Source organism: Rosa rugosa, chromosome 6 (assembly GCF_958449725.1).
Source record: "Rosa rugosa chromosome 6, drRosRugo1.1, whole genome shotgun sequence".
In the NCBI taxonomy this organism is placed as follows: domain Eukaryota; kingdom Viridiplantae; phylum Streptophyta; class Magnoliopsida; order Rosales; family Rosaceae; genus Rosa; species Rosa rugosa.
In genome coordinates, this window is record NC_084825.1 from 40988086 (window position 1) to 41014432 (window position 26347).

Here is a 26347-nt window from a genome sequence, read left to right on the forward strand (position 1 = left end):
TCTCCAGCAGCCCCGACTTGAGCCTAACCTTGGCCAGCCGACGCCTCCACAACGGCTCAGATTCCAGTCGCCCCGAAACCTGCCAGCGTCGACACCAACGCCAAGGCTTCGACCCGATCCGGCAATCCACTTTCACAGAACCACCCTCAGCCGAGAATTGCCTCAACCGGAGCCTTCGAAAAACTTGGTCGAGATTCCGACACTGTTGCAGAAGAGACCACGGCCTCTCCAAACCCACGCCGCCGTCCACTCGCCTCTATCTGGTCTGGAGAGCACGACGCACCCTGCCGCCATCACGAAACCTAGGTTTCGCCTGTCCGGGTCGCTCCGCAAGTTTCAGAGGCCCTCTCATCCCTTTTTAGTGCGAGTCCACTAGCTTTCTTCATACATGCACAAGGGCGGACCGACATGGAAGGCTCTATGGGCTTGAGCCTAGACAAGATTTTGGGCTAAAAACCCTTAGGTATATATATATCAGCCCATACCCAGCCCAAAGAAAAAAAAAAATATATCCATCACAGCAGCCCCTCACCGCTCGCAGCCTCAGTGCCTGTGTGAGGCACTCACTGACTCACAGAAGGAGATAGAATATCCAGTAGATCGAGAGTTTCTTCCTGCTTTGTTTTTCTTCTTCCTGCTCTGTTTTTCCCAGATTCCCAGATCTCCTCTCGCAGTCTCGCCCAGTCGGCCCAGATCGAGAGTATCGCCGTCGCCGATTCTGTTTGCTACGGTGCTACCAGTGGCGGAGAGAGACAGAGGGACAGAGATTCCATGTTAGCTACTTAGCTGAGCCGCTGAGGAGTGAGGAACTGCTGAACTGAGGCTCTTGATTTCTTGAATCTTGATCATGGTCGGTCTCGGTGACTCGGTCATCCCCATCACGATCTCTTAGAAGGAGAGAGAATATCCAGTAGAAAACCAACTCTTAATCAAGCCCAATTTCAAAGGTCTGTATCCCAGTTGTTGCCTTGATTTATACCTGAAGAACTTTGCGATGTTATAACTAAGCAAGACGATCCTCTTATGTGTTTAGAGTTCTTGATGAATTGATGATTGTATTTTAACTACTATGATTGCATATACTATGAACTACCGACTGAATGCACTTTGACTAATGTCTTTGATGATAAATTACTAGCTAAAAAAAAGAAAAAATCAAGTAACAATAAGTGAATATTGCTTTTGTAATTTTGTTGGGCTTTGGGATTTCTTGATGCTTTCTTTGGCTTCTGATTATGTGGTGATTTATTTATTTATTTATAGATGTGCATTTTGTGTTGCATATTTGAGAGTTTTTAGATTTGGTGTTGGATTGGAGAGTTTTTATTTATTTTTAGATGTGCATTTTGTGTTGCAGATTTGGTGTTGGATGTGTGTGATAATCTGGTATATGGATTTTGAGATTTTGAGAAATAATGATGGTCGTTGAATTTTGATCGAACAGTTAAATGGATGGAAATGTGAGAATAGAATCCTAGAAAGTTTGAATTTCACGTTTTATAACAAGTTGTTTTTGTTTGGATCTAGCAGCGAGCAGTGCGATTTAGTCTTGGCTTTTGTGTGTCTACATTTGCTCAATTGGAACCTATTCGATTCGATGTGTGGTAATCAGTGTTTGAAAGAGGATTGGTTAGTCTATATTAGAGAGCTGAATGTGTTACAATTGGAGGGATTGCCGATTGGTTTTATGGTTCGTTGTTATATTATTCTTATGATACAAGTAAAGTAAGCATGGGAGAGGGTAAGGTGCAGATTGGGGGACTTAGAGGATGTGTTCAGGGTTCGTGTAGGCTTCTCCATAACATATTAGTTGGACAGTCGAACTGTTGAAAGTCTGTGTTTAATTGCTACGGTGGTGTACAGAAACACAAGACATATTTTTATGTTTATTTTACCTTGATGTCAACGAATTGAGGTGTTATAGGTTTTATTTAACTCTGATTTGTTATGAGAATGCCTTTTCTCCCTCTTGTGTGGGCATCATGTACCTGTGCTGTAACCTCTGTCTTTAATTCTTGTTAGAGGTTAACTGGATGTATCTGGTATTCTTAAGATTGAATTTATTGTATTAGAATACCTGATTTAAAGTTCTCCTTTGATTGATTATATATCAGGCAAGCAAAGGATGTTGTTAAAGGCAAAAAAAAAAAAAAAAAAAAAATTATGCACTTCTAATTAGCCTAGACAACAATTGAATCCTGGATCTGCTCCTGTACATGCATGCTCTGCATGTGTAATAGTTTTTTATTTAAGAAAATAAAAAAATAAATAAAATAAAACAGTTATTGCAGAGAAAAAACAATGGGAGAGAAAAGTGGGGATTGTGGGATAATTTTTTTTTTAATAAAAATCTACTTTGTAATTGTTATATTTACTCTTGTGATTTAATTTATTCTCAAAGTTTTTTAATTTTTTAGGGTTAAATTTGTCAAAAATTTCAGTTTTGACTAACAAAGTCTCTTCTATATATATACTAGACACCAAACACACCCTATGGGTGTGGATAATTACTTGAGAAGTTATTCCACAGAATGTGGAGAAAATTGCTGCACATATTCATATTTTATTTTTCATTTTTCATTTTTTTTTTGTTAAATTTCTTTTGTTTTTCTTTTATTTGTGAATTGACCATTTTGTCTTTTTCAAATATTTTTTAATATTTAAGGGATATTTTGGTAAAAAATTTATGTTTTGGTTGACAAACTCTCTTATCTTAATAATAGTATATATATATATATATATATATATATATATATATATATATCAGTTTCAACAGTTTCTTTGGTCGGAAATCAAATCTGAAAAAAAAAAAAAAAAACAAAGAATTGATGGACGACGCCAAGTGGCTATCGTACGCTGCAACGGACGCCAGGTGGAGGCAAGTGCGGATCATCACCGTGGCCTACCTCCAAGTCTGTACCCTCTGTGTGGATTCCCTCTGACCTGATGAACTGGTGACTCGACTTCGGGCCTGCGACCACATATTCCACCAAGACTATCTCGACCGGGCGGAGCTAGAGTGCCCCTTCTGCAGTGTCGGCCTACCTCGGTATGGCCAAGGCACCCACCACATATTTGAATTTATTTTTTAATTACTTAAAAACGTTTTGCAACTATGAGAAAAATATTTTATACAAAGAAAACACTTGTTTCTCAAAACCCATTCTATTTTTTTCTGCAAATTAGCTTTTTATTAATTCAAACGCATTTTCTTAAACAGCAGCAACAGGTCCTACAAGAAGCACATAGGTACTTGGACAAAGTACCTTAACGTAATAATGTAATACTAATTTTCTTCATACATGCTCTGCATGTATAATTTTTTTTTTTAAGAAAAATGATAAAAAAATAGATGAAACACAACAGTTATTGCAGGGAGAAAATAGTGAGAGAAAAGTGGAGGTTGTGGGATCATTTCTTTTTAATTTTCTTAATAAAAATCTATTTTATAATTATCATATTTACTCTTGTGATTTAATTTGTTCTCAAAATTTTTTAAACTTTCAAAATTAAATTTGTCAAAATTTTTAATTTTAGCTAACAAAACCTCATCTTAATAATAGGGTCCTTGACCCAAAACACCAAAATAAGCAAAAGTTACTCCACTTACCCCAGCAACAGATTTTTGTTCCCAGATACACAATTTAAGCTCAAATGACCATTTTGCCCTCAAACCAATTAAAAAATTACCCACTGCCATTCTGTCTCCTCTCTCTCTTTGGACGCCAATACTCTCTCTCTCTCAGTCTCCGATCTGCGTTCTCTCTCTCTCTCTCTCTCTCTCTCTCTCTCTCTCTCTCTCTCTCTCTCTCTCTTCCCCCGCCCTCCCCGGCCTGCAAAGCCCCGACGCCAACTCCACCTACTACCAGAGTCGGGCCGCCCACCATGGCGTCGTCACCAACTCTCTCTCTCTCTCTCACCGCCGTCGACCTCGACTGCAGTCGCCGTCAACAACTGCATCTCCGATTCTCTCACCGACCTCGACTGCTCAGTTGCCGTCGTCGTCGACCTGAACAACTCAGCCTCCAAGTCCGATTTCTCTCCCTCTCTCACACCGCCGTCGACCTCGACTGCAGTCGCCGTCAACAACTGCATCTTCCATTCTCTCACCGACCTCCACTGCTCAGTTGTTGGCGCCGTCGACCTCAACAACTAGGCCTCCAAGTCCGATTACGACCTCGACTGCTCAGCCAGCGAGGAGAAAGCCATCGGATTATCTTTGACTTGGATTGATGAGGACCACATCCACAGCAAACACATGGCCGGCTCCGTTGAGGTTCCATTGAGAAGAAGAAGATGTGGGTGCCCAGAGCTTTTTCTGGGTGCCCAAATCAACTTTTTTTTTTTTTTTGGGGTAAAACGGAGGCAGAAGGAAGGAAAGAAAAAAAAGAAGAAGTTTTATCGGGGGCAATAGAAGTCTATTGGGGCAATACACGTCTATTAAAGGTCTATTGGGGGGCAATAGATATTTTCAATTGATATCATCTCCTCGTTTTTTTTCTTTAATCAACATTTTATTAGTTTAAATTTAAGGAAATTAGTTCCGATTCCAGCGACCGAAATTGCTATTGGAGGGCAATAGACGTCTATTGGGGGACAATACATGGCTGATAGACGTCTATTGAGGGGCAATACATGGCTGATAGTCGTCTATTGGGGGGCAATACAGGGCTGATAGTCGTCTATTGGGGGGCAATAGACGTCTACTGGGGGGCAATACATGGTTGATAGTAGTCTATTGGGGGGCAATACATGGCTGATAGTCGTCTATTGGGGGGCAATACATGGCTGATAGTCGTCTATTGGGGGCCAATAGACGTCTATTGAGGGGCAATAGACGTCTATTGCCCCTCTATTAGGGGGCAATAGATGTCTATTGGGGGCAAAAAAACTTTCCGGTGAGATTTTCAGCAAATTCCGGTGGGCGGCAGCCGATGACCGGAATCCGGCGACCGGTGACCGGATTCCGGCGAAAGTTGGCCGGATTCCGGCAAAAGTTGGTCGGATTCCGGCGGCCGGTGACCGGATTCCGGCGACCGGTGACGGGCTCCGGCGAAGTCTCCTATGGTTTCTCTCTCTTCCATTTTTTCTCTCTCTCTAAGTAACAAAGGGGTGAGGGGTAAAATGGTATTAAAAAAAAATTAAAAACAAAAAAAAAATCTTAATGGGGTATTAGGGAAGACTCCCTTAGAGTGTATTGGGTAAGAGAGAATTAAAAAAACTTAATGGGGTAAGTGAGAAAAAAATCCCTAAAAATGGGGTAAATGGACAAAAACCCTTAATAATAATATAAATACACATAAAAAACGCTACCTGGTAAAAGCACTTACTACACAAAGCTATACCAAACAAAAACCGAATCATCTTATCCGTAGCACTACATAAGAAAAAATTGGATTTCTATCTGTGTAGGTTGTGCTGTGGCTATGGCAGCCACTTGCTTAATCAGAGCACCCTCTCCTCCCTCTTGGATCACTAACAACACCACCCCGAAGACCGGAGTCACAATTTCACTTAAACGATTCGTTTTCAGTTCCGTTCCATTTTCTTCCTTGCATCACCAGATCAGGTACTCGAAGAACAGAGCCGGGGTTTTGACGGCGTTGGCCGTAGTGGAACAGGAACAGGCGGTGAGTTCAGTGGCTGAGGAAGAAGAACAAGGTGTGGACGATAATGGGTATGAAGAGCAGTATGAGCACGAGAGACACAGCGCCGATGTTTCAGGCGAGGAGGGATTGGAAATGGAGAAGCAGAATCGGCAGCCAAGACCGTGTGAGTTGTACGTGTGCAATCTTCCCAGAAGCTCTGACATTGAGGACTTGATGGAGATGTTTAAGCCACACGGGACTGTTTTCTCCGTCGAGATTTCCCGGAGTCCGGTGACCGGTTTAAGCAGAGGCTGTGGTTACATTACAATGGGCTCTATAGACTCCGCTAAAGCCGCCATTGCTGCATTGGATGGGATTGTAAGCCTTATAAACCCTTAGCTACCCTTTTTTGTGTTTGTTGCTTAAATTTAGCACTGAAATTGAAACCATGTGAATAAGACTGAAACTTTGGCCTGTTTTTGTGAAGGATGTTGCAGGGAGGGAGATGCGGGTTAGGTTTTCGGTTCATATGAGTCCGAGGACTAGGAACTCCGAGGCATTGAATTCGGCACCGGTGAAGAACTTGGTGTACGAAAGCCCTTATAAGCTCTATGTTGGTAACCTTGCTTGGGCTGTCCAGCCTCATGCTTTGAGGAGCCATTTCAGCAAGTTTGGGACTGTGGCTAGTGCAAGAGTGTTGCATGATCGTAAAGCTGGGAAGAACCGGGCTTATGGGTTTATCTCATTCTCTTCGGCTGCGGAGCGTGATGAAGCTGCCACTTTGGATGGAACGGTAATGTACATGAATTCTGACCCGATTTGATGTTGGAATTTGAATGCTGTTTCATTTTTTGATGTGATTTATTGCAATGACACTTTCAGGAGTTTTTTGGTCGGAGGATAATAGTTAGAGGACTTAAAGAAAGGGCTTAGTCTTGAAGCTCTAAACAAGATTCATCTATCAGAACAAGGGGCCATTCATAATGCCTGCCAGATTCTAAATTGTGCACTTTGGCATCATAATTTGCCTAATTGGTGGAGTTTCGGAGTAATATGACTTGATTTCCAACATGGGCAACACTGCTGAGATTTTCCATAGATATGTTGTGTTACTTTTTTAGTAGCTACGTTGGTGATTGTGAAGAAATGTGTACCTCATGTACCCCTTTAGACTCTTCTGTACTCTGTCTTACTGAGCAAGAGATAGTGAAATGTGGAGCTTCCTAGTTGGTGATACAATAACAATGCTCGTTATTTTTGCCCTCAGTTTTTTCAGGCAATATGCGAAACTTTTTGTTTCTATTTGATTATCTGCTTGTTTGCTGCCTTATGCTTGAGTTAGTAGATATACATGCTGGAACCAATATGAAGATGTATGCACACAAAACTGAAGAAGACAGAGCAAGAGAAGATATTGAGATGTTGAAGAAAACAAGAGAACGCTTAACGTGATGATTGACCTGTAGACTTCTTATTGGTGTGTGATCTCCATAGTTGGACAGTTTGTTGCTCAGATTAGGATCGAAGCACGCTACTCGTACAAGATCTTTGACTAGAAGATAGGATGGTGCATTTGGGCCAATGTCGACAGCCAGAATGTTGAAATGTGCATATCGTCTCCATAGCTGATGTTTATCCACAAGCAAACATGGCAAGCATACGATTCATAATCTGCCTTGGATACGATTCATAAGCGTACAATTCATAAGTTTCAATTACTGGTGTCTTGCATAATCTGCCTTCATTACCACTTTCAGAAGTCAGAACTTCATTCACACCAGCTCAATCTCTTGACATATTCCTGCAACTACAGTCAACCAAGTATCCGTATGAGGAACCTCCCTATGCCAAAGCATCTTCTCCTGAACTCCACAACCTTCCTCAACCCTGCCCACATTTTAACAAGTCAAAAACTGCATTACACAAGTTACAACTTACAAAAAGAAACTAAGCATTGCATTAATACAATGATACAGATTAACTCGGTGCATTGGTAAATCAGTCTACTATTATATGAAGTGCTATTTTTTTTATTCTTTTATTCATCAAATAAGGAATTATGCGATATTGACTTATTGGAGGCAAACTATGTAAGACACAAGTCTCACCCTAGATTCTAAAAGAGAGAGGTTTGCCACACTCTAAGAACCCACCATTGACCCTCTACAATTCCCTGCAGCACCATACTGATTCTGGCAAGCAAATAAACACTGGGAATCTAACAGATCATTTGGTAATCTATCAAAAACAAATAGATAATAATGCAATCCTTAAGAACTGCAATAATGTGAACGAGAGATCGAATCTTGTCTCCCGGCCAAAACTTTTTTAGCATATATTTACCATGATTAAATTCTAAGGTCTCAGTATGTGTGTCTTCTCAACGTCATCCCACTGTCATAGTACAATGAAAAAATAAATCATCATCACCGTATGTCATTTCACCCGTTTTTCATTGTAATTAATCATTACAACTGCATTATTAAAAATGTTCTCTACGAGGATTATTGTAATTATTGTTCTGTAGTACGGGGTCCAGATTTTATGTCCAGTTGCAAAATATTAATATAATAAATACAACCGAAGGTGGTGTTTAATATAATAAACTCTAAACCTGAGCCTTCCAACTAGACTGGGTTCCAAAACCTCCTCTTCAAAAAAGAAAAAAATCATTTCAATTTCAAAAAAAAAAAAAAAAATCATTACAACTGCATTAGATAACAACAACTGCCACCAACTGATAAGTTAATTTTCAAACGATCGTATTTCTAGGAAAAGTGTTATTACTTTAAGATTGGGATCCATTGGGATCCAAGGAGCGCCACTGTCAAATGCGGTCTGCAAAAGGGGTTCACACCATTTTTTCTCCCGCACACTAATCCATGTTGAGCAAGCGTTTCATGTATTATCTTATCACATGAATATGATTGTTCTTGCTAGCTATAAAATCCATAAACGTTTTCGGGCATAAAAGGTAGGAAAAGAAGCTCTTAATTGTGAATAGTTTGCAAAAGTAATTAGTGCATAAGCTTATGTGAGGTTTTGGAAGAAACTAAGGATTTAAATTTGCTCACCACCAATATTTTGGTGGTGATATCACCACTCAATACAAAACTGCTACACGTTATAAAACATAATTATAGTTTATTATGATGTTCTATTAAAAAATTATATTTTAAGTATTGAATTAATTCTATATGACGTGACAAGTTTTAATAGGGTGGTGATATCACCACAAAATAAAAGTGGTGAGCAAATTTGAATCCAGAAGCGGTGGCATACTGGCATAGACAATCATCCTTGGCCTTCTAGTGGGATTGTTCCTGTCTGATCTTGAGTCGGAGGTGATGGCGAGTTGGAGCATTTGTGGATTGACGGTGTTGACATTACAGTGGCAATGGTCTTCGGTTTAATTTAGTCTCAGGTCTGACGGTCTAGCATTTTTGTTTGGTCGGGTTCGAAGTCACAACTAGTGTAGACTTGGTCGATCAAAGGCAGGTCAGGAGGACTCTGGGTGGCGAGTTAGTGTTGACAAAGTTGTGTGCCTGCGCCTATTGTCTTTGCCTTTTAATTGTAGTGCAAGTTAAGTCTGTAGTTGAGTAGGGGCTTGTTTGGCTCCGTTAGTCAGTCATGTTGGAGTTCCAGTGTGAAGTCCAGTGGTTATTTCTGTGTATGAGATAATGCCAAAACTCATTGTATCCAGTTCATTATTAATGAAGTTTCTTCTTGATAAAAAAAAAAAAAAAAATTTGAATCCAGAAACTAATTGTGTATTTTTTTGAAGGGAAATCAATGTATAAACCGAGTGTTGCAATCATAGTGTCAGATGTTGATCGCGGGCATAGTTGTGGGTGTATCGTCCATTGGCTGCCTCTGTAGACCATCACTTCAGAATCAACCAGATGGATCTCTTCAATTAGGATAATAATATTTTTAATGAAATCTGAAAACATGTTATTTTAAAATTACCCTATTATACAATACCATTAACTGGACATGTTTACCTAATTTTCTCTTGTTATTTGAGTATATGCTTTATTTGTCACATGAGTATGAGAAACTGAATAGCTTACACATGGCATTAAACACGACGCCAATATTAACACAAAAACTTGAAGAGACAAAGCAAAAGAAGATGTTTAATATTAAAAAAGAAAAATAGAGGAATGGTTTACACAATATTACTACTCTACAGTTCTTAAATGTTGTGTGACTTCCATATATGGTCACTGGCTGAGAATCAGATGAAAGATTAATAACACTAAAGCACACATAATTGCATATTGAATAAACACAACAACCATATCATTACGAAACAGAGTGCAGCAGATAAATAAATGTCCCATGAGCCTTCATAACTTGCAGAAGGACTCGTACTAGTAGATGATGAAAAAGAGGCCATTGCTTAAGAAACAAGAACTTCTGTGATCCTCTCTCTGTTTACTTGCAACTATCTATGGGGCTAGATTTCTGAAAGCTCGTGAATAGAGAGATCACAGGGACCTTGTTTATATAGTGATCAATGTAAATAGAGTCCTCCCCATAAGAGGCATATGAATTCTATTGAAACTGATCTACTACAATTATATCCGATGTTTATTACTTGGTTTCCAAGATATTTAGATCTCCTATTATGAAGTGTGATTCTTATCACAACATAATTATACAAGGACTAGGAAACATGTTCTGTCTCGGATTAATTATTTCTGCAATCTATGATAAGTTATCAATCATAATGCAAATTGTATTTATGTTCAAACTCTATTCTTACAATCTCCCACTTGAACATTCATACAATTTACTTTGACAACGATATCATCTTAATCAGAAACAACAATCACTGAAGTGTGCACTGAGACAAAACAATATCCAAAAATCTAATCAAATCTCTGTCAATGCAGCACTATAAAGAAGAACTACAGAAAATTTCAAATTTGAAAATTTTGATTACTCTGCAATTACAGACTCCATAGTTCTACATGACATGAGACACTAAACATCACTTAATATATGTAATGCCAATATAAAAAGAATCAACTGATAATGCATTACATATGATCCACAGAATGGTTCAATGTGCCAGAACCTCATCAATTTGTTATTTAAACATATAAACAACATCTCACAAATATTTGATTCAATATGACCAATTACCAGAATGTATACGTGAATTGTAAATGTCATAAGGATCAAAAGAAACAACAAACAAAAGGTACTGCAGTAACAAAATTGATCAGAAAATCGAATGATTTATTAATAAAATCAACTGAAGATTACATCAAAATAGTTCTGAGAAAACAAAACTAAAACAAAAGAAAGTTTAAACTTTAAAAGACAATTCAGCTTTACTGGAATGAAAAACTGGCTCCCACTCAAAAACGCAAGTCTCCCACTAAACTTCAGAGTCCAAGGTTGGGAGGATGCCAATCTTTTCAATATAAGTTTGAAAAGCTACTACAGTTAGGGGTTTTGTGAAAGGGTCTGCAAGTTGCTCCAGTGTATGAATTTTAGCAATCTCCAACTCCTTATGCTTCACTCTTTCCCTAACACTATAGTACTTCAAGTCTATATGTTTAGAGTTAGTTGACCTCTTATTATTCTTTGTAAAATACACTGCAGCAGAGTTATCACAATGTATTTTCAAAGGTCTAGAAATTATAGAATCAACTAACTTAGTTTGCTGTAGAAAGTTCTTCAACCATAGACCTTGACAAGTCGCTTCATAGATTGCAATATATTCTGCCATCATAGTAGAAGTAGCAGTTTGAGTTTGTTTTACACTCTTCCAGGCTATAGCACCTCCAGCTAACATGAATACATATCCAGAGGTAGACTTTCCAGAATCAGAATATTGCCCTGCAAAATCTGCATCTGAGTAGCCTTCTACTTCAAGCTCATTCACCCTTCGATAAACCAAACAATAATTTTTGGTTTTCTGCAAGTATCTTAATACCTTCTTTCCAGAAATCCAGTGCTCATGACCTGGATTGGATTGAAATCTAGCTAGGATGCTCACTGCATAAGCCAAATCAGGCCTTGTACAAACTTGAGCGTACATCAAGCTGCCTACAAGTCTAGAATATGGCTTGTTTTTCATATTTTCTTCCTCAAGCTTGTTTCTAGGACACTGACTTTTGTTTAATTTATCACCTTTGGACATTGGAACATGTCCTGGTGAACAGCTATGCATATCAAACCTCTTTAAAACTTTAGAGATATAACTTTGCTAAGATAATCCTAAGAGATGCTTAGTTCTATCTCTATGTATTTCAATCCCCAAAACATATGATGCTTCCCCCAAATCTTTCATATCAAAATGATTTGATAGAAAGATTTTAGTATCATACGTATGATGCAATTCATTATACTGAAGTTACTCAATTGTAAAACTGAAAATTTAGAAAATAAGGCATCACTGAACAATCAACGCATGTTAGCAAGAAGAAGAGTTCAAATCACTGAATTTAATCTCTAAAATTTCATATTACACTGTTTTGATTTTAAGAATATGAAGGTCAATCCTTCTGTTGAAGATACAATCACATCCCAAAAAACAAAGACACAAGTTTAGTTCTATTCTAATGATCAACGGAACAGTATAGTGATAGATTGATATTACAACATGCATCAAAACACCATTACATGATCTAGAACTTATGGTTGTTACTGAATGATTTTAATCTTATACAACCAGTCAATTAGAAAATCAAATAACAAGGCGGAATGAATCAATTTTGGGAGATTTTCTTGTTAATTGATATTTCACTCAATTTGATACAAACACACAGATCAATCAGTAGACAAGCAAAACACAAGAATCATTCTCAATCATAATCAATACCAGCAAAAGTCGAGATACCAGAAAATCATGATCAAGAAATTCACGTTTAAATTCCATCCGGTCACGTTCTACTCTATCCTACGTTGCACGTCGGGAATGCATTCTAGGGTTCTTGCTCACAATTATAATCAATTACATATGAAGTTCCAGTTTTGAAAAGAAGAAACGTACCCGGACGCTCCCGCGCTGCAATTAGAGTTAATCATATGCATATATATGTATAGAAAAATTCGAAGAAACATGCAAATTTGGTTTCTTAAATCAATTGCAATCAGAAGCACAAAATTAGCGGAATCGAAATTCTTTCTCCATAATCCCTAAATCCCCAAAATATGAAACTGAAGAGAGGAGACCGTTCTGACGGTCATTCTGGGATTAAACTAAAACGCGCGTTTGCGCATTTGGGCTTGATAGAAAAGGCTTCTGCATGGTCAGTATTGGACCCATTAAGGTTATGGCCCAGTTCTGGAAAAAGATGATTGTTTCTCATGAACAAACAATATACATATATGCATATAACAATAACCCTTAATTCTGTAAAATTTAATCCGGTTTATTAACATGCAATTCAAGCTCTGATACCAATTGAAAGATTAATAACACTAAAGCACACATAATTGCATATTGAATAAACACAACAACCATATCATTACGAAACAGAGTGCAGCAGATAAATAAACATGTCCCATGAGCCTTCATAACTTGCAGAAGGACTCGTACCAGTAGATGATGAAAAAGAGGCCATTGCTTAATTAAGAAACAAGAACTTCTGTGATCCTCTCTCTGTTTACTTGCAACTATCTATAGGGCTAGATTTTTGAAAGCTCGTGAATAGAGAGGTCACAGGGACCTTGTTTATATAGTGATCAATGTAAATAGAGTCCTCCCCATAAGAGGCATATGAATTCTATTGAAACTGATCTACTACAATTATATCCGATGTTTATTAATTGGTTTCCAAGATATTTAGATCTCCTATTATGAAGTGTGATTCTTATCACAACATAATTATACAAGGACTAGGAAACGTGTTCTGTCTCGGATTAATTATTTCTGCAATCTATGATAAGTTATCAATCATAATGCAAATTGTATTTATGTTCAAACTCTATTCTTACATCAGAATCAAAGAAAGCTTCTTGTATAAGGTCTGTTACTTCAAGGTAAAAAACACCAAATGTTGACAGCACAGTGTTAACTGAACAGTAATTTGCTCCGATGTGCATATGTTTTCCTCGTTTATGAGTTTAGGTTCATCTTTATCCACAAACAAACACAGTGGTGAGCCTACAGTTTTTCTGCCATTTCAGAAAGACAGTTGTTCTAATAGCATCACAGTTGCACCAGCAGCAATGATAAGCAAAATCAATTCTCCATGATCCCTAAAATCACCCAATTGCTTTTATTGGAGACTAAAAGCTTCCATTCTCCATAAGTATTACTTTAAAGAACTGAAGCAACTGCAGAGACCATTGGAGATTAATTTCAATTGCTTTTACACGTTAACCATACAATTTATAAGTTGTATGTGAAAACATCAATTCATCAACACAAGCACCCGACCACATAAAATGCAAAAATGAGCAAATGAATGGCGGGAAAATGATCGAGAACTTAATGCAATGACACTTCTACAAGGACTCTCGTGCAACACAATTTCAGCGATCGATAACCCACCATTAGAGTAATCTAGTCCCTCTGAAACATTTTATTTAACACGCGATAGGAAATGCTGGATCCCCATTCAAACAAAAGGGGATGCATCAGTCATAGGATTTTGAGTAATATATGGGCATCATTTTCGGTGCTAGATAATGGAATTAACTTTAATCACATCATTTCTGATATAGAACTTACGAGAGGAAGAAGTATGATCCATATTGAACTACAATAGTAAAATACTTAAGAAGTTCCAGTCCAGCCAAGAAATTGACAAGCCTGATAACTATTTCAAAGAAACTCTACCTGTCATCAAGGCCATTTTGGTAAGTATGGACAGCCAAAATTTGGCTCTTAATTAACAGTGAAGTATAAACATCCACAAGTGACAACCTTCTTGACCATCTTAATTGTAGGTGTATGAGTTTCAGTAAAACTGTAAAAGTAAGTTTTTCAAAGGCTTAAGATATACGAAACACTGACTAGCTCGGTGGTTTGTTGGTTTGTTTATATCCATAAGTATCAGTAAAGCAATGTGATGTCTCAGTTAGGGTGTGATGGAACCTAATTAATTCCTCAATTGTAGAGGATTTTCAATGTCATATTAGACTTCATTTCAAAATTCTTCCCGAGGATTTGCGACTGAACATTACTTGAAGAGGTGGTCCTATGTAGGATCGACACCATTCTTGAAGAATTGTATAATGAGTAGTAGTATAGGAAATAATGTGCATCAATAATGCGACATTTTCTGTTCTCAACATATGAATTTATTTACAAACCAAGTGAGGTTTTGTGGTTCTGCCCGGACCAGACTACAAATGACCACGTAAAAAATTACTTTTTTCTATTATTTTGTTCCAAACAGGAAATAGGGAAATTCTACGATACTTGTATGTATGTGATACACTCATTTACAGATCTGACAACAATTTTGTTGTCATTGTGGTAAATAGAGTTATTTTTTGGGTAATTTTAGTTCTATTACATGTAATTACTCCACCTAAGATATTTTTACAAGTTTATGAACAAATTGTTGTCAATGTAGTAACTTGGTTCAATTATATGTAAATGTGTAAAACAAATGTGATAACTTTGTTGTTAATTGGATTAATTCTTCACTCTTTGCAGATTCCTGACGATAGAACTGGTAATTGATGTCTTGATGAAGAGGCCGTTGGAACTGATGGCCAGGGTTGTGGAGCTAAAATCCTATATGGTGAGGGTGCATTGGATCAGTATCTTTCAAAAAATAAAGAGAAGGAAGTTCGGGTATATAACTTATCCGCATATATTCGCCAACAAAATTCGGCTTTCACGTTACTTCCTATAGATGTTAAAATGCTAATAATGCTTTATTCTGTCTCGCAGGTTGCAACCACAGAAGGTTCTGATGCAGAGCCCGAAGGGGAAGCCGAGCTTTCTTCTGTTGTTGCTGGCATGTAACGTTATGTGTGGAAACTAAATTATATCGCAATCTTGTACATATTAAACATTTATTTATTAAATCATATAAAGCTCATTGTGTACAACTTTTCACGAGGTTTGGCTCAGAGCTGTTTAGGATACGCTCTGTAAGTCTCATCAGATAGTCTATAGTACACCTCTCATAGTCATCTTGTAAAAAATGATTGTTTCTCCACCTTTCAGGCTTTCAGCCACTGAAAACCTCACAAAGATCTGTGTCTAGTGTTCATACCATACGTATATAAGTATATTGGGCACAAACACCGGAATCACACGGCCGAATGACCACTGGAGGAGACTTGGGTCATAGCTCTGCAAGGCAGGCCCAAAACCTAATGCTTACATAAGACTTTAATAAGCCACACTTAGGCCCACATGGAAAATAAAATGATGACAAGCCCAAACCTACACTATATATATACAGACATTTAATCTCATTCAAGGTAAGTCTCCATTCTTCATTCACTCCTACCTTATCTACATTCTTACATGTATTCGACTTAGCTATCGGAGAGTCGAAGGCCAACAACCCCAATCTTCCCTCTGACCTCTGTTCATGGTTGTTCTTGATTGTTTCACTGCTTTGATGTCTCGAGATAACAGTATGCTTGCTTATATGCATACTCAGGTATCAATGCTTTATTCTAAAAAATGGAACTTCAAACAGTTTGATTGTTTCATTGCTTTGAGTTCTTGAGTCCCGTTTTAATTAATAAACATGTCTCCCAAAATTTCATTCATCATTGAACTGTTTCCCCCACCCCACCTCCCCCATCCCCCCCCCCCCCCCACCCCCCCTTTTTTCCTTTTCGTTTATCAAAATTTATCTTTTAGTGCAAACCATAAACTGCAAATAAGATCACAGTTCTTACATTATATATCCATGTGCAATATACAACGATCTTGATAAAGTAGAACCTCTGTTTTTTCTCATGCTTAACAAATACTTATCAATTGGATAAGAAGTAACTTATGAATCAGAGATGAATTTATACAACTTCTGATGACTAGAAAAGTTACAATTTTTGCATATAGGAACGAAGCTTAGTGTAAGTTCTTCATGGTTCACATACCACAAAAGCACCAAGCGCACCAGAACTCTCAACCTCAAACTCAAGAATGTTAATTAGCCATAACAAAAACATAGTTACATAGTATATATAGACCCCGTAGTATTAATTAGGAACTTCAGAATTTGAAGCGGTTTGAGTCTCTTTTTAGAGAAAAGAAAATGGGACTAGCATCCCAAACAGAATCATCAATATCCAAGCCCAAACCCGAATCGAAGAGCGATGATGCTCTTTAAACGGGAAAAGAGTGAAAGCACCGATATGCACTTACACAAACATAAATGGACGGTTTGATTACATTAAATACACTTTTTGATTATTGAAAAATAATGTTGATTATAAATATCAAGAATTAAGATCGTTTTATAAGTGCAGTGTCTGTGCAGAAGAATTTCTACTCTTTAAACCTCGAATGCATGTTTGAGTACAAAAAATTAGTGGAGGTTCCTGTTATTATTTGGGATTCAGGCTTTAGGTCTCCTCATTATATTCAACAATTTCATCAATGAAAACTTTGTGACAGCTGCACCTATCCTTGTTTCCAATAAATAAATAAAAAAATTTAAAAAAAAAATCTCGAATGAATGCAGACCTAAAATTCATTCCAACCCGTCCCTCTCGATTCACTTCACAGCCCTTGTAGGTCTTCCCCGCTCCATCTCCATCCCCATCTGGGTAAGTTTTGATTTTTCATTTGTCTCAGATATCATTGATGTAGAACGAATGACAGTCCGAAGGGAAGAACAGTTCGATCGTGCAAAAGGAGGAAAACCCAAGTTACTATTGCAACTTTTGCATTCGGTGTCCGATTCGCGATTGCTATAACTTTTCGGAAAGGGAATGACGCCAGGAACAAAACTCGTCGCTTTGCTACGATGTGTGGGCTTTTTCAGGCTTTCGGGGTCGTTTAGGGCCTCAAAACTGCAAATTTACTGTTTTTCAGAATTTTCAATTTCCTAGTTTGTTTTGGATTTGTTTTATTTTTACCCGTAGGCTTTAGGGTTTCATTGTTAGTCGCCCTAGGGTTTCTTTTCTCATATATAAACAAACCTTAAACGGCTATATCTTTTATCATATTATCAATCAAATTGAGAATTTTCTCTTTTATCTCTGGTGGACTCCAGAACCTTTGTTTTAGGTTTATTGCTTGTAAACCTAGGTGATCTTTCCGACTGCGTCAACCATCAACAAGTTTCTCTGGGAGTAATTGTTGTTTCAATTTTGGTTTCTGTTGTAGACTTTTAGTTAGGTTGAGATTGAAGGTGTTGCCAATGTTGAAGAAAAAGAAGCATCTTGATCTCCAACGACTCCCTGAACATGTTGTATTCAGCATTCTCTGCCGGCTGCCAGTGAAGTCCTTGATCCGCTTCACTTGTGTCTCAAAACGGTGGCGTTCTGTTATAATTTCCGACCACCAATTTGGCAACTCCCATTTTCAACTAGCAGCATCTCAGCTCCGTCATAATGTCCTCATCTCCAGGTCCCCTGACTACATTTCAGAAGGTACACAATTTCAATCCTTAGAAGATAACTTTTCGATCAAAAATCTCACCTGCCCATTCCAGCGGTATAGCACAATTCAAGTAATGGGCTCTTGCAATGGTTTGGTAGTTTTAGCTAATTTCTATCCCAATGTTTTGAGCTATTGGCCTTGTTGTCTTCGCGATCGTTATAACATTTTAGTAATGCGGAACCCATCAACTGGATTCTTCCGCAAGATACCTTATCCAAATTTTCAAATTGGGAGCAAAAAATGGACACTTGAAAATAAAGAGATCCGTGTGTATTATGGTTTTGGTCAAGTGTCGGCCTCCAACGACTACAAACTTGTGGTGATACTAAATTATGGTGGTTTCATGGAAGTACGTGTGTTCTCAGTCAGAGCCAACTGTTGGAAAGTTGTTAAAGCTCCTTACTTGTCACCATACCGCCCCTGGTCTGAAGAATTGGGGACTTACTCAAATGGAGCAATTCATTGGGTCAGTCTCCATGAACCTGGTTTTTTGGAGCCACCTGTCTATGCTTTTGATCTCGCAAATGAGGAGTTTCGGGAAATGCCATTGCCTGTTCTTAGCCATAATGAATATGGCATGCAAATGACGCAAACAAGAACTCCAGTTCTTTTAGGAGGATGTCTTTGTGTGATGTTTCAGGATGCTGACTAGAACAGTGAATTTTGGGCGATGAAAGATTATGGGCTGCCTGAATCTTGGGTTAAACTCTTTGGGTTTAAGCTACGTGATTTACCGGATGTGTTTAATTCATTCTTTAGCATCTTTTTCTGGAATCCTATTTACATTGCAGAAGACGGTACAGTTGTGATCAAAGTGCCTTCCAAGATGGAGGTGATCAGGTTTAAATGCCGTAAAGAAGAGAAGCCGGTCTGCACCGACCGGTACCGTCTTGAGGAGCTGCTGCCATGTAAGGATGACTATGATCCCTGTAACCACACAAAAAAGTATCTATTTAGTGCCATTTTGTATGATGAAACTCTAGTTTCGATACCTGAATGATTGTGGTGATTCATGTGGCTTGAGACTCAGAAGCCTGAAAAACTAAGAAGCAAGAGCTGAAATGAAGAGGGATTGCTGCGTCACCTGCGTGCATTCTATTGCTGGTTTCTTTTTGGGTTTTAACTATTGTAATTTGGATTGCATTCTATTGCTGGTTTCTATTTTAGGTATTGTAATTTGGATTCTCCACCTTTGATTAAACAAATCCTTGTACTTTGTTTCACAATGAGCTCTGTTTTTGTCTGTTGCTGCATGAAGGAACTTGTTTTATCATTGTTTACCGGCTATGTAAACCCATATTGACTGGCAATAGACGATTAACAAATATCAGAATAAATTGAACCGTTTCAAAACAGAATCACAACAAACTTAGCACAACAAAATAGATCAAACTTATCACAACAAACTTATAAGCATGAAAAATAGCAAATCGAACCAAATCAAAGATGAAATTCACGAAACACATACCAAAATTAACGCAATAAGTCGGAAATAACAAAACGTACAGGAAAACAAAACTCAGATTCAAAAAATCAGCCTCAGACTCAATCGAGATGAATAGCAAACAAGGATAAAATAAAAAAATTTAAAAAAAAATCGAAGAAACGGAATTGAAATCGTTTCAAACCGAGCTGCAGCATGGTTGAAATCCAAAGTGACATTGCTTCTTTCTCTCTCCATTGCGAGCTTCTCTCTCTATCGCACCAGAACCAGAGCTTCTCTCTCTAAGCAGAAGCTTCTCTCTATTCGTTACCTCGGGATTTGAAACTGCGTGTGTATTGGCTGGGAGACTAGGTCGTTAACAAAAGGGTAAAAAGGTAAATAAAAATATATTAAAATAGAAATCACAACAAATAGATCCTTAGAGTGTTTAGGGTAGAGGGGAATTAAAAAAAATTGCTGGGGTAAGTGGGAACATTGACTATAAAATTAGGGTAAATAGACAAAATCTCTTTTTCAAGCTTGTTTCATCCGGTTCGGGATTTTTCGAGCCGGTTTGGCTGATTTTGAAGGTCCGGTTCGATTTCTGCCTACCCCTAGGATTGAGTGACCACATAGGCCGAGGTGATCCACCATTATAATTGTGATCAAGCACCACCTATCATCCAGGCTAGACCACCCACTTCAGAATTAACAAGATGAACCACTTCAATTAGGTTAATAAAGTTTTACTAAAATCTGAAAATATGTTACCTTTAAAAGTTTAAAACTACCGGCATCCATAGCCTTTAGTACATATAATACAATACCATTAATCGGACATTTTTACCTAATTTTCTTTTCCTTATTCGAGTTATATGCTTTATTTGTAACACAAGTACGAGACATTGAATATCTTATACATGGCATTAAACACTGACACCAATTTAACACACACAAAAAAAAAATCTTGAAGAGACAAAGCAAAAGAAGATAATTAATATTAAAAAAAAAAAATAGAGGAATGGTTTACACAATTACTACTCTACAGTTCTTAAATGTTGTGTGACTTCCATATATGGACACTGGCTCAGAATCAAAATCAAAGAAAGCTTCTTGTATAAAGACTGTTACTTCAAGGTAAAAAAAAACACCAAATGTTGACGGCACAACGTTAATGATAAGCAAAATTGATTCTCCATGATCCCTAAAATCACCCAATTGCTTTTATTGGATAGTAAAAGCTTCCATTGTCCACAGGTATTAACTTTAAAGAACTGAAGCAAGTGCAGAGATTATTGGAGACTAATTTCAATTGCTTTTAGACGTTAACCATACAATTTATAAGTTGCACGTGAAAACATCAATTCATGAACACAAGCACCCGTACATATAAAATGCAAAAATGAGCAAATGAATGGCGGGAAAATGATCAAGAACTTAAATGCAATGGCACTTCAACAAGGACTCTCGTGCAACACAATTTCAGCGATAACCCACCATTAGAGTGATCTAGCTAGTCCCTCTGAAACATTTTATTTAACACGCAATAGGAAATGCTGGATCCCCATTCAAACATAAGGGGATGCATCAGTTATAGGATTGAGTAATGGGCAATCATTTTCTGTGCCAGATAATGGAATTAACTTTAATCACATCATTTCTGATATAGAACTTACGTGAGGAAGAAGTATGATCTAAAGTTTGCTATATTGATGTACAATAGTAAAATACCTAAGAAGTTCCAGTCCAGCCAAGAAAGTGACAAGCCTGATAACTATTTCAAAGAAACTCTACATGTCATCAAGGCCATTTTATGGACAGCCAAAATTTGACTCTTAACAATGAAGTATAAACATCCACAAGACAACCCTCTTGACCATCTGTAGGCAGTAGGTGTATGAGTTTCAGTAAAAATAGACTGAGTTTTTCAAAGGCTTAAGGTATATGAAACAGCTATATGAACATATCATACAATCAGTGAATAGAAATCAACGACATAAATGCATTATCCCAACACACTCCTCAGCTTGGTAGACTGATAGCACCTTGTTCTACCAGACCTTGTTTTTTTTTTTTTTTTGATAGAAGAAATATAAACTACAGCGAAAGATACCAGACCTTTAAGTATAAAGATTTGATCATAAAATTGCTTACAACTGCACCATAAAAATGAAATTTTGCAAGCAAGAACATACCAATGGAGCTCTATTTGGCACTATCAATTAGTCTTTAACAAATTCAAATACAAACATCTTACACTACATTAAAATGATTTAATAACTGAAAGTTTGAATGAATCCAACTACATTGTTATGGGGATCTTTATCTAGGGTTATTTTGGCTGAGAATGGGGATCTTTATCTATATATGTTCTTTTGGCTGAGATTACGGGGATTCTCAAACCTGATAGCAGTCATTCATAATTACATGCCTGAGATTTTCCAAGTAAAGCAACATAAAAAAAGCACTTCAATTACCTCTAGACATTGGTCCTCAATCTTGTGATTCAGTTTGAGCACATGATCACTATTATTCAACACTTAGCATGAAGATTTGGCTCTCTCATCTTCAATTGCAAAGCCTCATGGTACTCAATACTGATGAGAATTCTGGAGCCACTCGGGACAGCAATCACTGAGCTGATAATAGTGTATACCGCCCTTAGCAAAATATGCAAAACGTAGAAACAATCATGCAGCATAGACGTGGTAAAACTGTCACGCACATGCTCATCACTCTTTATAGCCTTCCTTATATTCTCTACCATAAACAAGCCCTCTAATATGACAATATGACATAAAACCCAGTAATATTTCTCGCAACAAAAAAACAGTTGTATCCTGAAATCAATTTGTTAAGACTTCAACTCCTGAAAGCCTTGGTGGATCGTGGGCGTATAATATCTTAGTACAAGTATACTCATGTTTTTCATCCCCAAAATCTGCCTCCACTTGATTCACATAAGCATTAACCCCTTCCTTCCTTAAGCAAAATTGGGTCCGCCACTGCTCACCATGGTTTATCTGTTCAGGCTGATTGTTATCCACATACAAACACGGCAAGCACACAGAATCCGTGATTCCAGAAAAAGATTTGCTCCAGTAGCATCACAGTTGTACTATCAGTAAATGATAAGCAAAATCAACTCTCCAACATCCCTGCAATCCCCAACTAAAACATAAATGACCTTTTAAACTGAAGCAAGCAGTAAAGAGCATTGGAGATCAATTTTAATTGCTTTTAGACAATAACTATACGATCCATAAGTTGCATACAGAGAACATCAATTTATAAAGAACCAAATTACTGCTGGAATGACTATAATTAACACAAGAAACCCAGACAGCCAAATGCAGAAGTGAGCAAATGAATGGTGGGAAATGATTTTATATGTTGCAGACTGTGATAAACATGTTAGGAGCAATTTAAACAAGGACTGTGCAAGAGTACTAGTCACATTTAGGAGGGTCACTGCATCTACTGAAAAACAACAAAGTAAAGCTAACTTCAAAGAAATTAACCAGTGAACCACATACCGAGGAACATTCAAGCTCTCCATGATTTACTAGCATGAATTTTTTTGATCAAGTAGTTCTCCAATCCAAAAGCTGCCTCCACTATTCTGGTGCTAGGCTTGATCTCTACCTTCATTATTTCCTTCAGAACTTCTTCCATTCTCACCAGCTCAACCTCTTCGCATATCCCCGGAACTATTGTCAACCAAGTCTCCCTGTGCGGAACCTCCCCATGCCTTAGTATCTCCTCCATAACTCCACAAGCTTCCTCGACCCTACCCACATTGCAGAACCCCTTAACCAAAGCATGGATAACCGAAAAATGTGGAGAAAACCCCTTTGATATCATCATCTCCATATAGTTCTTCGCCTCATCAAGCATCCCCTGATCAGACAACCCACTAACCAAAGTCCTATACGACACCAAATTCGGCAAGCACCCATTGGATGCCATATCCTCAAGAACCTTACAAGCATCCACTGCCCTCCCTTCTCTACAAAACCCCAATATCACAGTATTGTAATGCACAATGTCAGGGTTACACCCCTTCACCTTCATCCTACAAAGAAGCTTATACGCCTCACGCAGCTGTTTCTTCCTACACAAGCTATTCAACAAGCTAGTATAACTCAACGAATCCGGAACAAACCCTTTGTTGATCATATCCTCCAGAAAATCCACAGCAGTGTTCACCTGCCCCTTCCTGCACAGCCCCTGCATCAAAATCCGATACGACTCCACATCCGGCACGACCTCTCTCTCAAACATTTTGTTGAACAGGTGGTATGCAACACTGAGGTCCCCATTCAAGCAGAAGGCCCTCATCAGAATGTTGTAGGATTTAGTATCCGGCGCCACCCCGTGGCGGTGTGCGTCCTTGAAAACGTCGAAAGCCGGCCGGAGGAAGTTCCGGTGAGAGACCAGAATGTCGAGAATCCGGTTGAGGTGCTTGGCAGAGGGTTTGCAGTCGAATTGGAACATTGTGTAGAAGGTTTTGAGGGCCTTCTGGGGCAAATGGGCCTCGCCGTAGATTTTGATGAGGTGGGTGAAGAGAGCTGGGGAGGGGGAGTAGGTTTGGGACCTGAGGCGGAGGAGGAGGTGGTCGACGAGAGAGAAGTAGTGGGAGCGGGCGAGCTTGAGGATGAGGGTGAAGTAGGAGGAGTAGGAGTGACGGAAATGGGGGTGGCGGGCGGCGAAGTCGAAGATCTCTTTGGCGAGGAGAGGGTCGGATTGGGAAGCGATGAGCTTTTGGACTCTGGAGGGAGACCCAATGATTTCATGGTGGGTTTGTGGGTGGTGGTGGTGGGGTTGGGAGGTGTGGAAGAAGAAGGAGAAGAGTGGTGGGGTTTTTGAAGGGAGGGTTTGTACGGTTTTGGGTGAGCGCAGAGAGAGTAGAAGCAGCATTCTTTACTATTCATTCCTCCATCTGAAACTGAAACTGGAAAACACAAACTTGGGGAAGGAGAGTTGTTTCAGTTTAGGCTCTTCTTAAACAAAGCCCACGGATTTCACCCACCGTCGGGGCCCAACGTTCAGCCCACACGAACCGTTGTTAACGCCATTGCCGAAACGTCGTAGTCCAAGGACACCGGGAAGGAATGCTAGAGTAGAGACTGAGCTGCGACCAATCCGAACACCACCACCGTCCGATCTCACAATTTCCGCGGCTATCGGAATCCGTGACACCAGGTACCGCAGCCTTGCAGAACCCACCAATGCTCCTCCAATTTGGGTGAAAGGTACTTGTGCATTTCGTTCCCTACATCTCTTTGCTAATACCAATATTCTAAAAATCACTAAGGTGTAGCCGCGTAGGTGGTTGGTGGGAAAGGGTCTAACGCATAAGTGTTTAGACAGAATTTAAGTGAACCTAGACATCCTTTATTTATTATAGAGAATTATACAAATAATCACTGAATTATAATTCATTCGATATTTTGATAGCTAACTTTTCAAAATATTACATTAATCACTCAAAATATTAACTTTTCAAAATATTACATTAATCACTCAAATTTAACTTTACAGTTCATTTTAATCATTGCTATTAAATTTGCCATTAAACACCATTAAACTTGAGGATATTTTAGCCCAGTCATCCAAAAAAACCAAAAATGTTTATTTACCTATTCATTTTTTTTTTGTTATTTTCAATTGAGCTTAGTCGAGTTCAAAGCTCGATCAAGATTGCGAATATCTTGCTAAAAAAAACGAATATGGATGTGGTTGAGAAAGATAAAGAAATAAAGAACAAAATGAATTTTCTTTTACCATTTTGACTAAAATATCCTCCAAATAGTGGATATTTACAAGTCTTCAACGGACAAAATTGGTATCTAAGTGAATGACTAAAGTGGTATTTTTGAAAAATGAGTGATTAAATTGTTGAATGGGTCAAAGTTCAGTGACCATTTACTTAATTCTTGTTGAAGGAATATCGATTTAGTGTGCCTTATCAAACTAGGAGTAGCAATAGGAGAGAAGGTTCTAGATTTCCCAATCCTACACGGATTGGTATTCCTTGTAACATTAGAACTAGTACTTTGTAATCCCTATATATAGGGCTCCTATTCTCAATAATATGGTTACAATTCTCTCAAATGTCTTTTTCCTTAAACACGTTATCAGCACGACTCTAACCACAAAACAGAAAACCAAAACTCATTCACAAAGCAGCCCCTAGCCCGAGCTAGCCGAGCCTTCGCTGCAGCCCGCGCGCCCGTGCGTTTGCAACCTTGCACAGCAGCTCCTGCTGTCCCCTCCCTGCAGCCCTGCGTTCCAGCTTGCTGTCACCGAAGCATCCCTGCTGCGCAAACAAGCCAACGCACACCCACTGCATCTTTTTCCCGTTCCTGTGCACATCCGTCCTCCTGAAAGCCTCTAAACATCTAGTTCGGAAGCTCAGATCGAAAAACTTTCTTCATCAAAGTTGTTCGTCTCTGACTCTTCCATCTAACCTCCGAATTTCAGCCTTATCGGAGTTATATTGAGATCCGTACACCAATCGAAGTACAAGCTGTTCAGAACAGAATCTGCTCCGAAATTTCAACAAGTAAGTTTTTAAATTAAAGTTCCTGTTTTCCGAAGTTTAAATTCTCCTTCTTTTTCTTCGGGGACTTGCAACCTCCCTTCTTCTACATCCCACCTTTCTTATAACGTGGGTTCGATCATTGAAAAGCGGAATCGTGGGGATTCACGCAATTAACGAACTAAGAGCGTTCGTAAGACTTCGGACTAAGAGCGTCTGTAAGCATCGATTTAACGAACTAA

The 26347-nt window shown here is 38.5% G+C and overlaps 4 protein-coding genes and 1 long non-coding RNA gene across 5 annotated transcripts; 3 read left to right on the forward strand and 2 right to left on the reverse strand.

Annotated features, from left to right (window-relative positions):
- Positions 1 to 509: 509 nt before the first annotated feature.
- Positions 510 to 2087, forward strand: LOC133717500 (uncharacterized). The gene is made up of 2 exons (XR_009849673.1): positions 510 to 947; positions 1531 to 2087. It is a non-coding gene; the product is annotated as an uncharacterized LOC133717500 (long non-coding RNA).
- Positions 2088 to 5352: 3265 nt separating this feature from the next.
- LOC133714894 (31 kDa ribonucleoprotein, chloroplastic) lies at positions 5353 to 6854 on the forward strand. The gene is made up of 3 exons (XM_062141164.1): positions 5353 to 5966; positions 6076 to 6381; positions 6471 to 6854. The coding sequence occupies exons 1-3, from the start codon at positions 5427 to 5429 to the stop codon at positions 6519 to 6521; spliced, it is 897 nt and encodes a 298-aa protein (XP_061997148.1). The 5' UTR covers positions 5353 to 5426; the 3' UTR covers positions 6522 to 6854.
- A 4126-nt stretch (positions 6855 to 10980) lies between these two features.
- On the reverse strand, positions 10981 to 11778 carry LOC133716793 (secreted RxLR effector protein 161-like). Its single transcript, XM_062143450.1, has one exon. It carries the CDS (start codon positions 11776 to 11778, stop codon positions 10981 to 10983), a length of 798 nt encoding a protein of 265 aa, XP_061999434.1.
- A 4239-nt stretch (positions 11779 to 16017) lies between these two features.
- On the forward strand, positions 16018 to 19320 carry LOC133718599 (F-box/kelch-repeat protein At3g06240-like). Its single transcript, XM_062145467.1, has 2 exons — positions 16018 to 16183; positions 17863 to 19320. Exon 2 carries the CDS (start codon positions 17897 to 17899, stop codon positions 18788 to 18790), a length of 894 nt encoding a protein of 297 aa, XP_062001451.1. The 5' UTR covers positions 16018 to 16183; positions 17863 to 17896; the 3' UTR covers positions 18791 to 19320.
- A 2463-nt stretch (positions 19321 to 21783) lies between these two features.
- Positions 21784 to 24883, reverse strand: LOC133717721 (pentatricopeptide repeat-containing protein At4g01400, mitochondrial). Its single transcript, XM_062144439.1, has 2 exons — positions 23098 to 24883; positions 21784 to 22719 (listed from the first exon to the last, which is right to left on the reverse strand). The coding sequence occupies exon 1, from the start codon at positions 24479 to 24481 to the stop codon at positions 23108 to 23110; it is 1374 nt and encodes a 457-aa protein (XP_062000423.1). The 5' UTR covers positions 24482 to 24883; the 3' UTR covers positions 21784 to 22719; positions 23098 to 23107.
- Positions 24884 to 26347: the final 1464 nt, after the last annotated feature.

What these genes read in the sequence shown, in the direction of transcription:
- LOC133714894 (XM_062141164.1), top strand. Translation starts at nt 5,427, where the DNA reads ATGGCAGCCACTTGCTTAATCAGAGCACCCTCTCCTCCCTCTTGGATC. An exon ending in TTGCTGCATTGGATGGGATT is followed by an intron (nt 5,967 to 6,075) that starts GTAAGCCTTATA and finishes GTTTTTGTGAAG; the next exon opens with GATGTTGCAGGGAGGGAGAT. An exon ending in CTGCCACTTTGGATGGAACG is followed by an intron (nt 6,382 to 6,470) that starts GTAATGTACATG and finishes TGACACTTTCAG; the next exon opens with GAGTTTTTTGGTCGGAGGAT.
- LOC133716793 (XM_062143450.1), bottom strand. Translation starts at nt 11,778, where the DNA reads ATGCATAGCTGTTCACCAGGACATGTTCCAATGTCCAAAGGTGATAAA.
- LOC133718599 (XM_062145467.1), top strand. Translation starts at nt 17,897, where the DNA reads ATGTTGAAGAAAAAGAAGCATCTTGATCTCCAACGACTCCCTGAACAT.
- LOC133717721 (XM_062144439.1), bottom strand. Translation starts at nt 24,481, where the DNA reads ATGCTGCTTCTACTCTCTCTGCGCTCACCCAAAACCGTACAAACCCTC.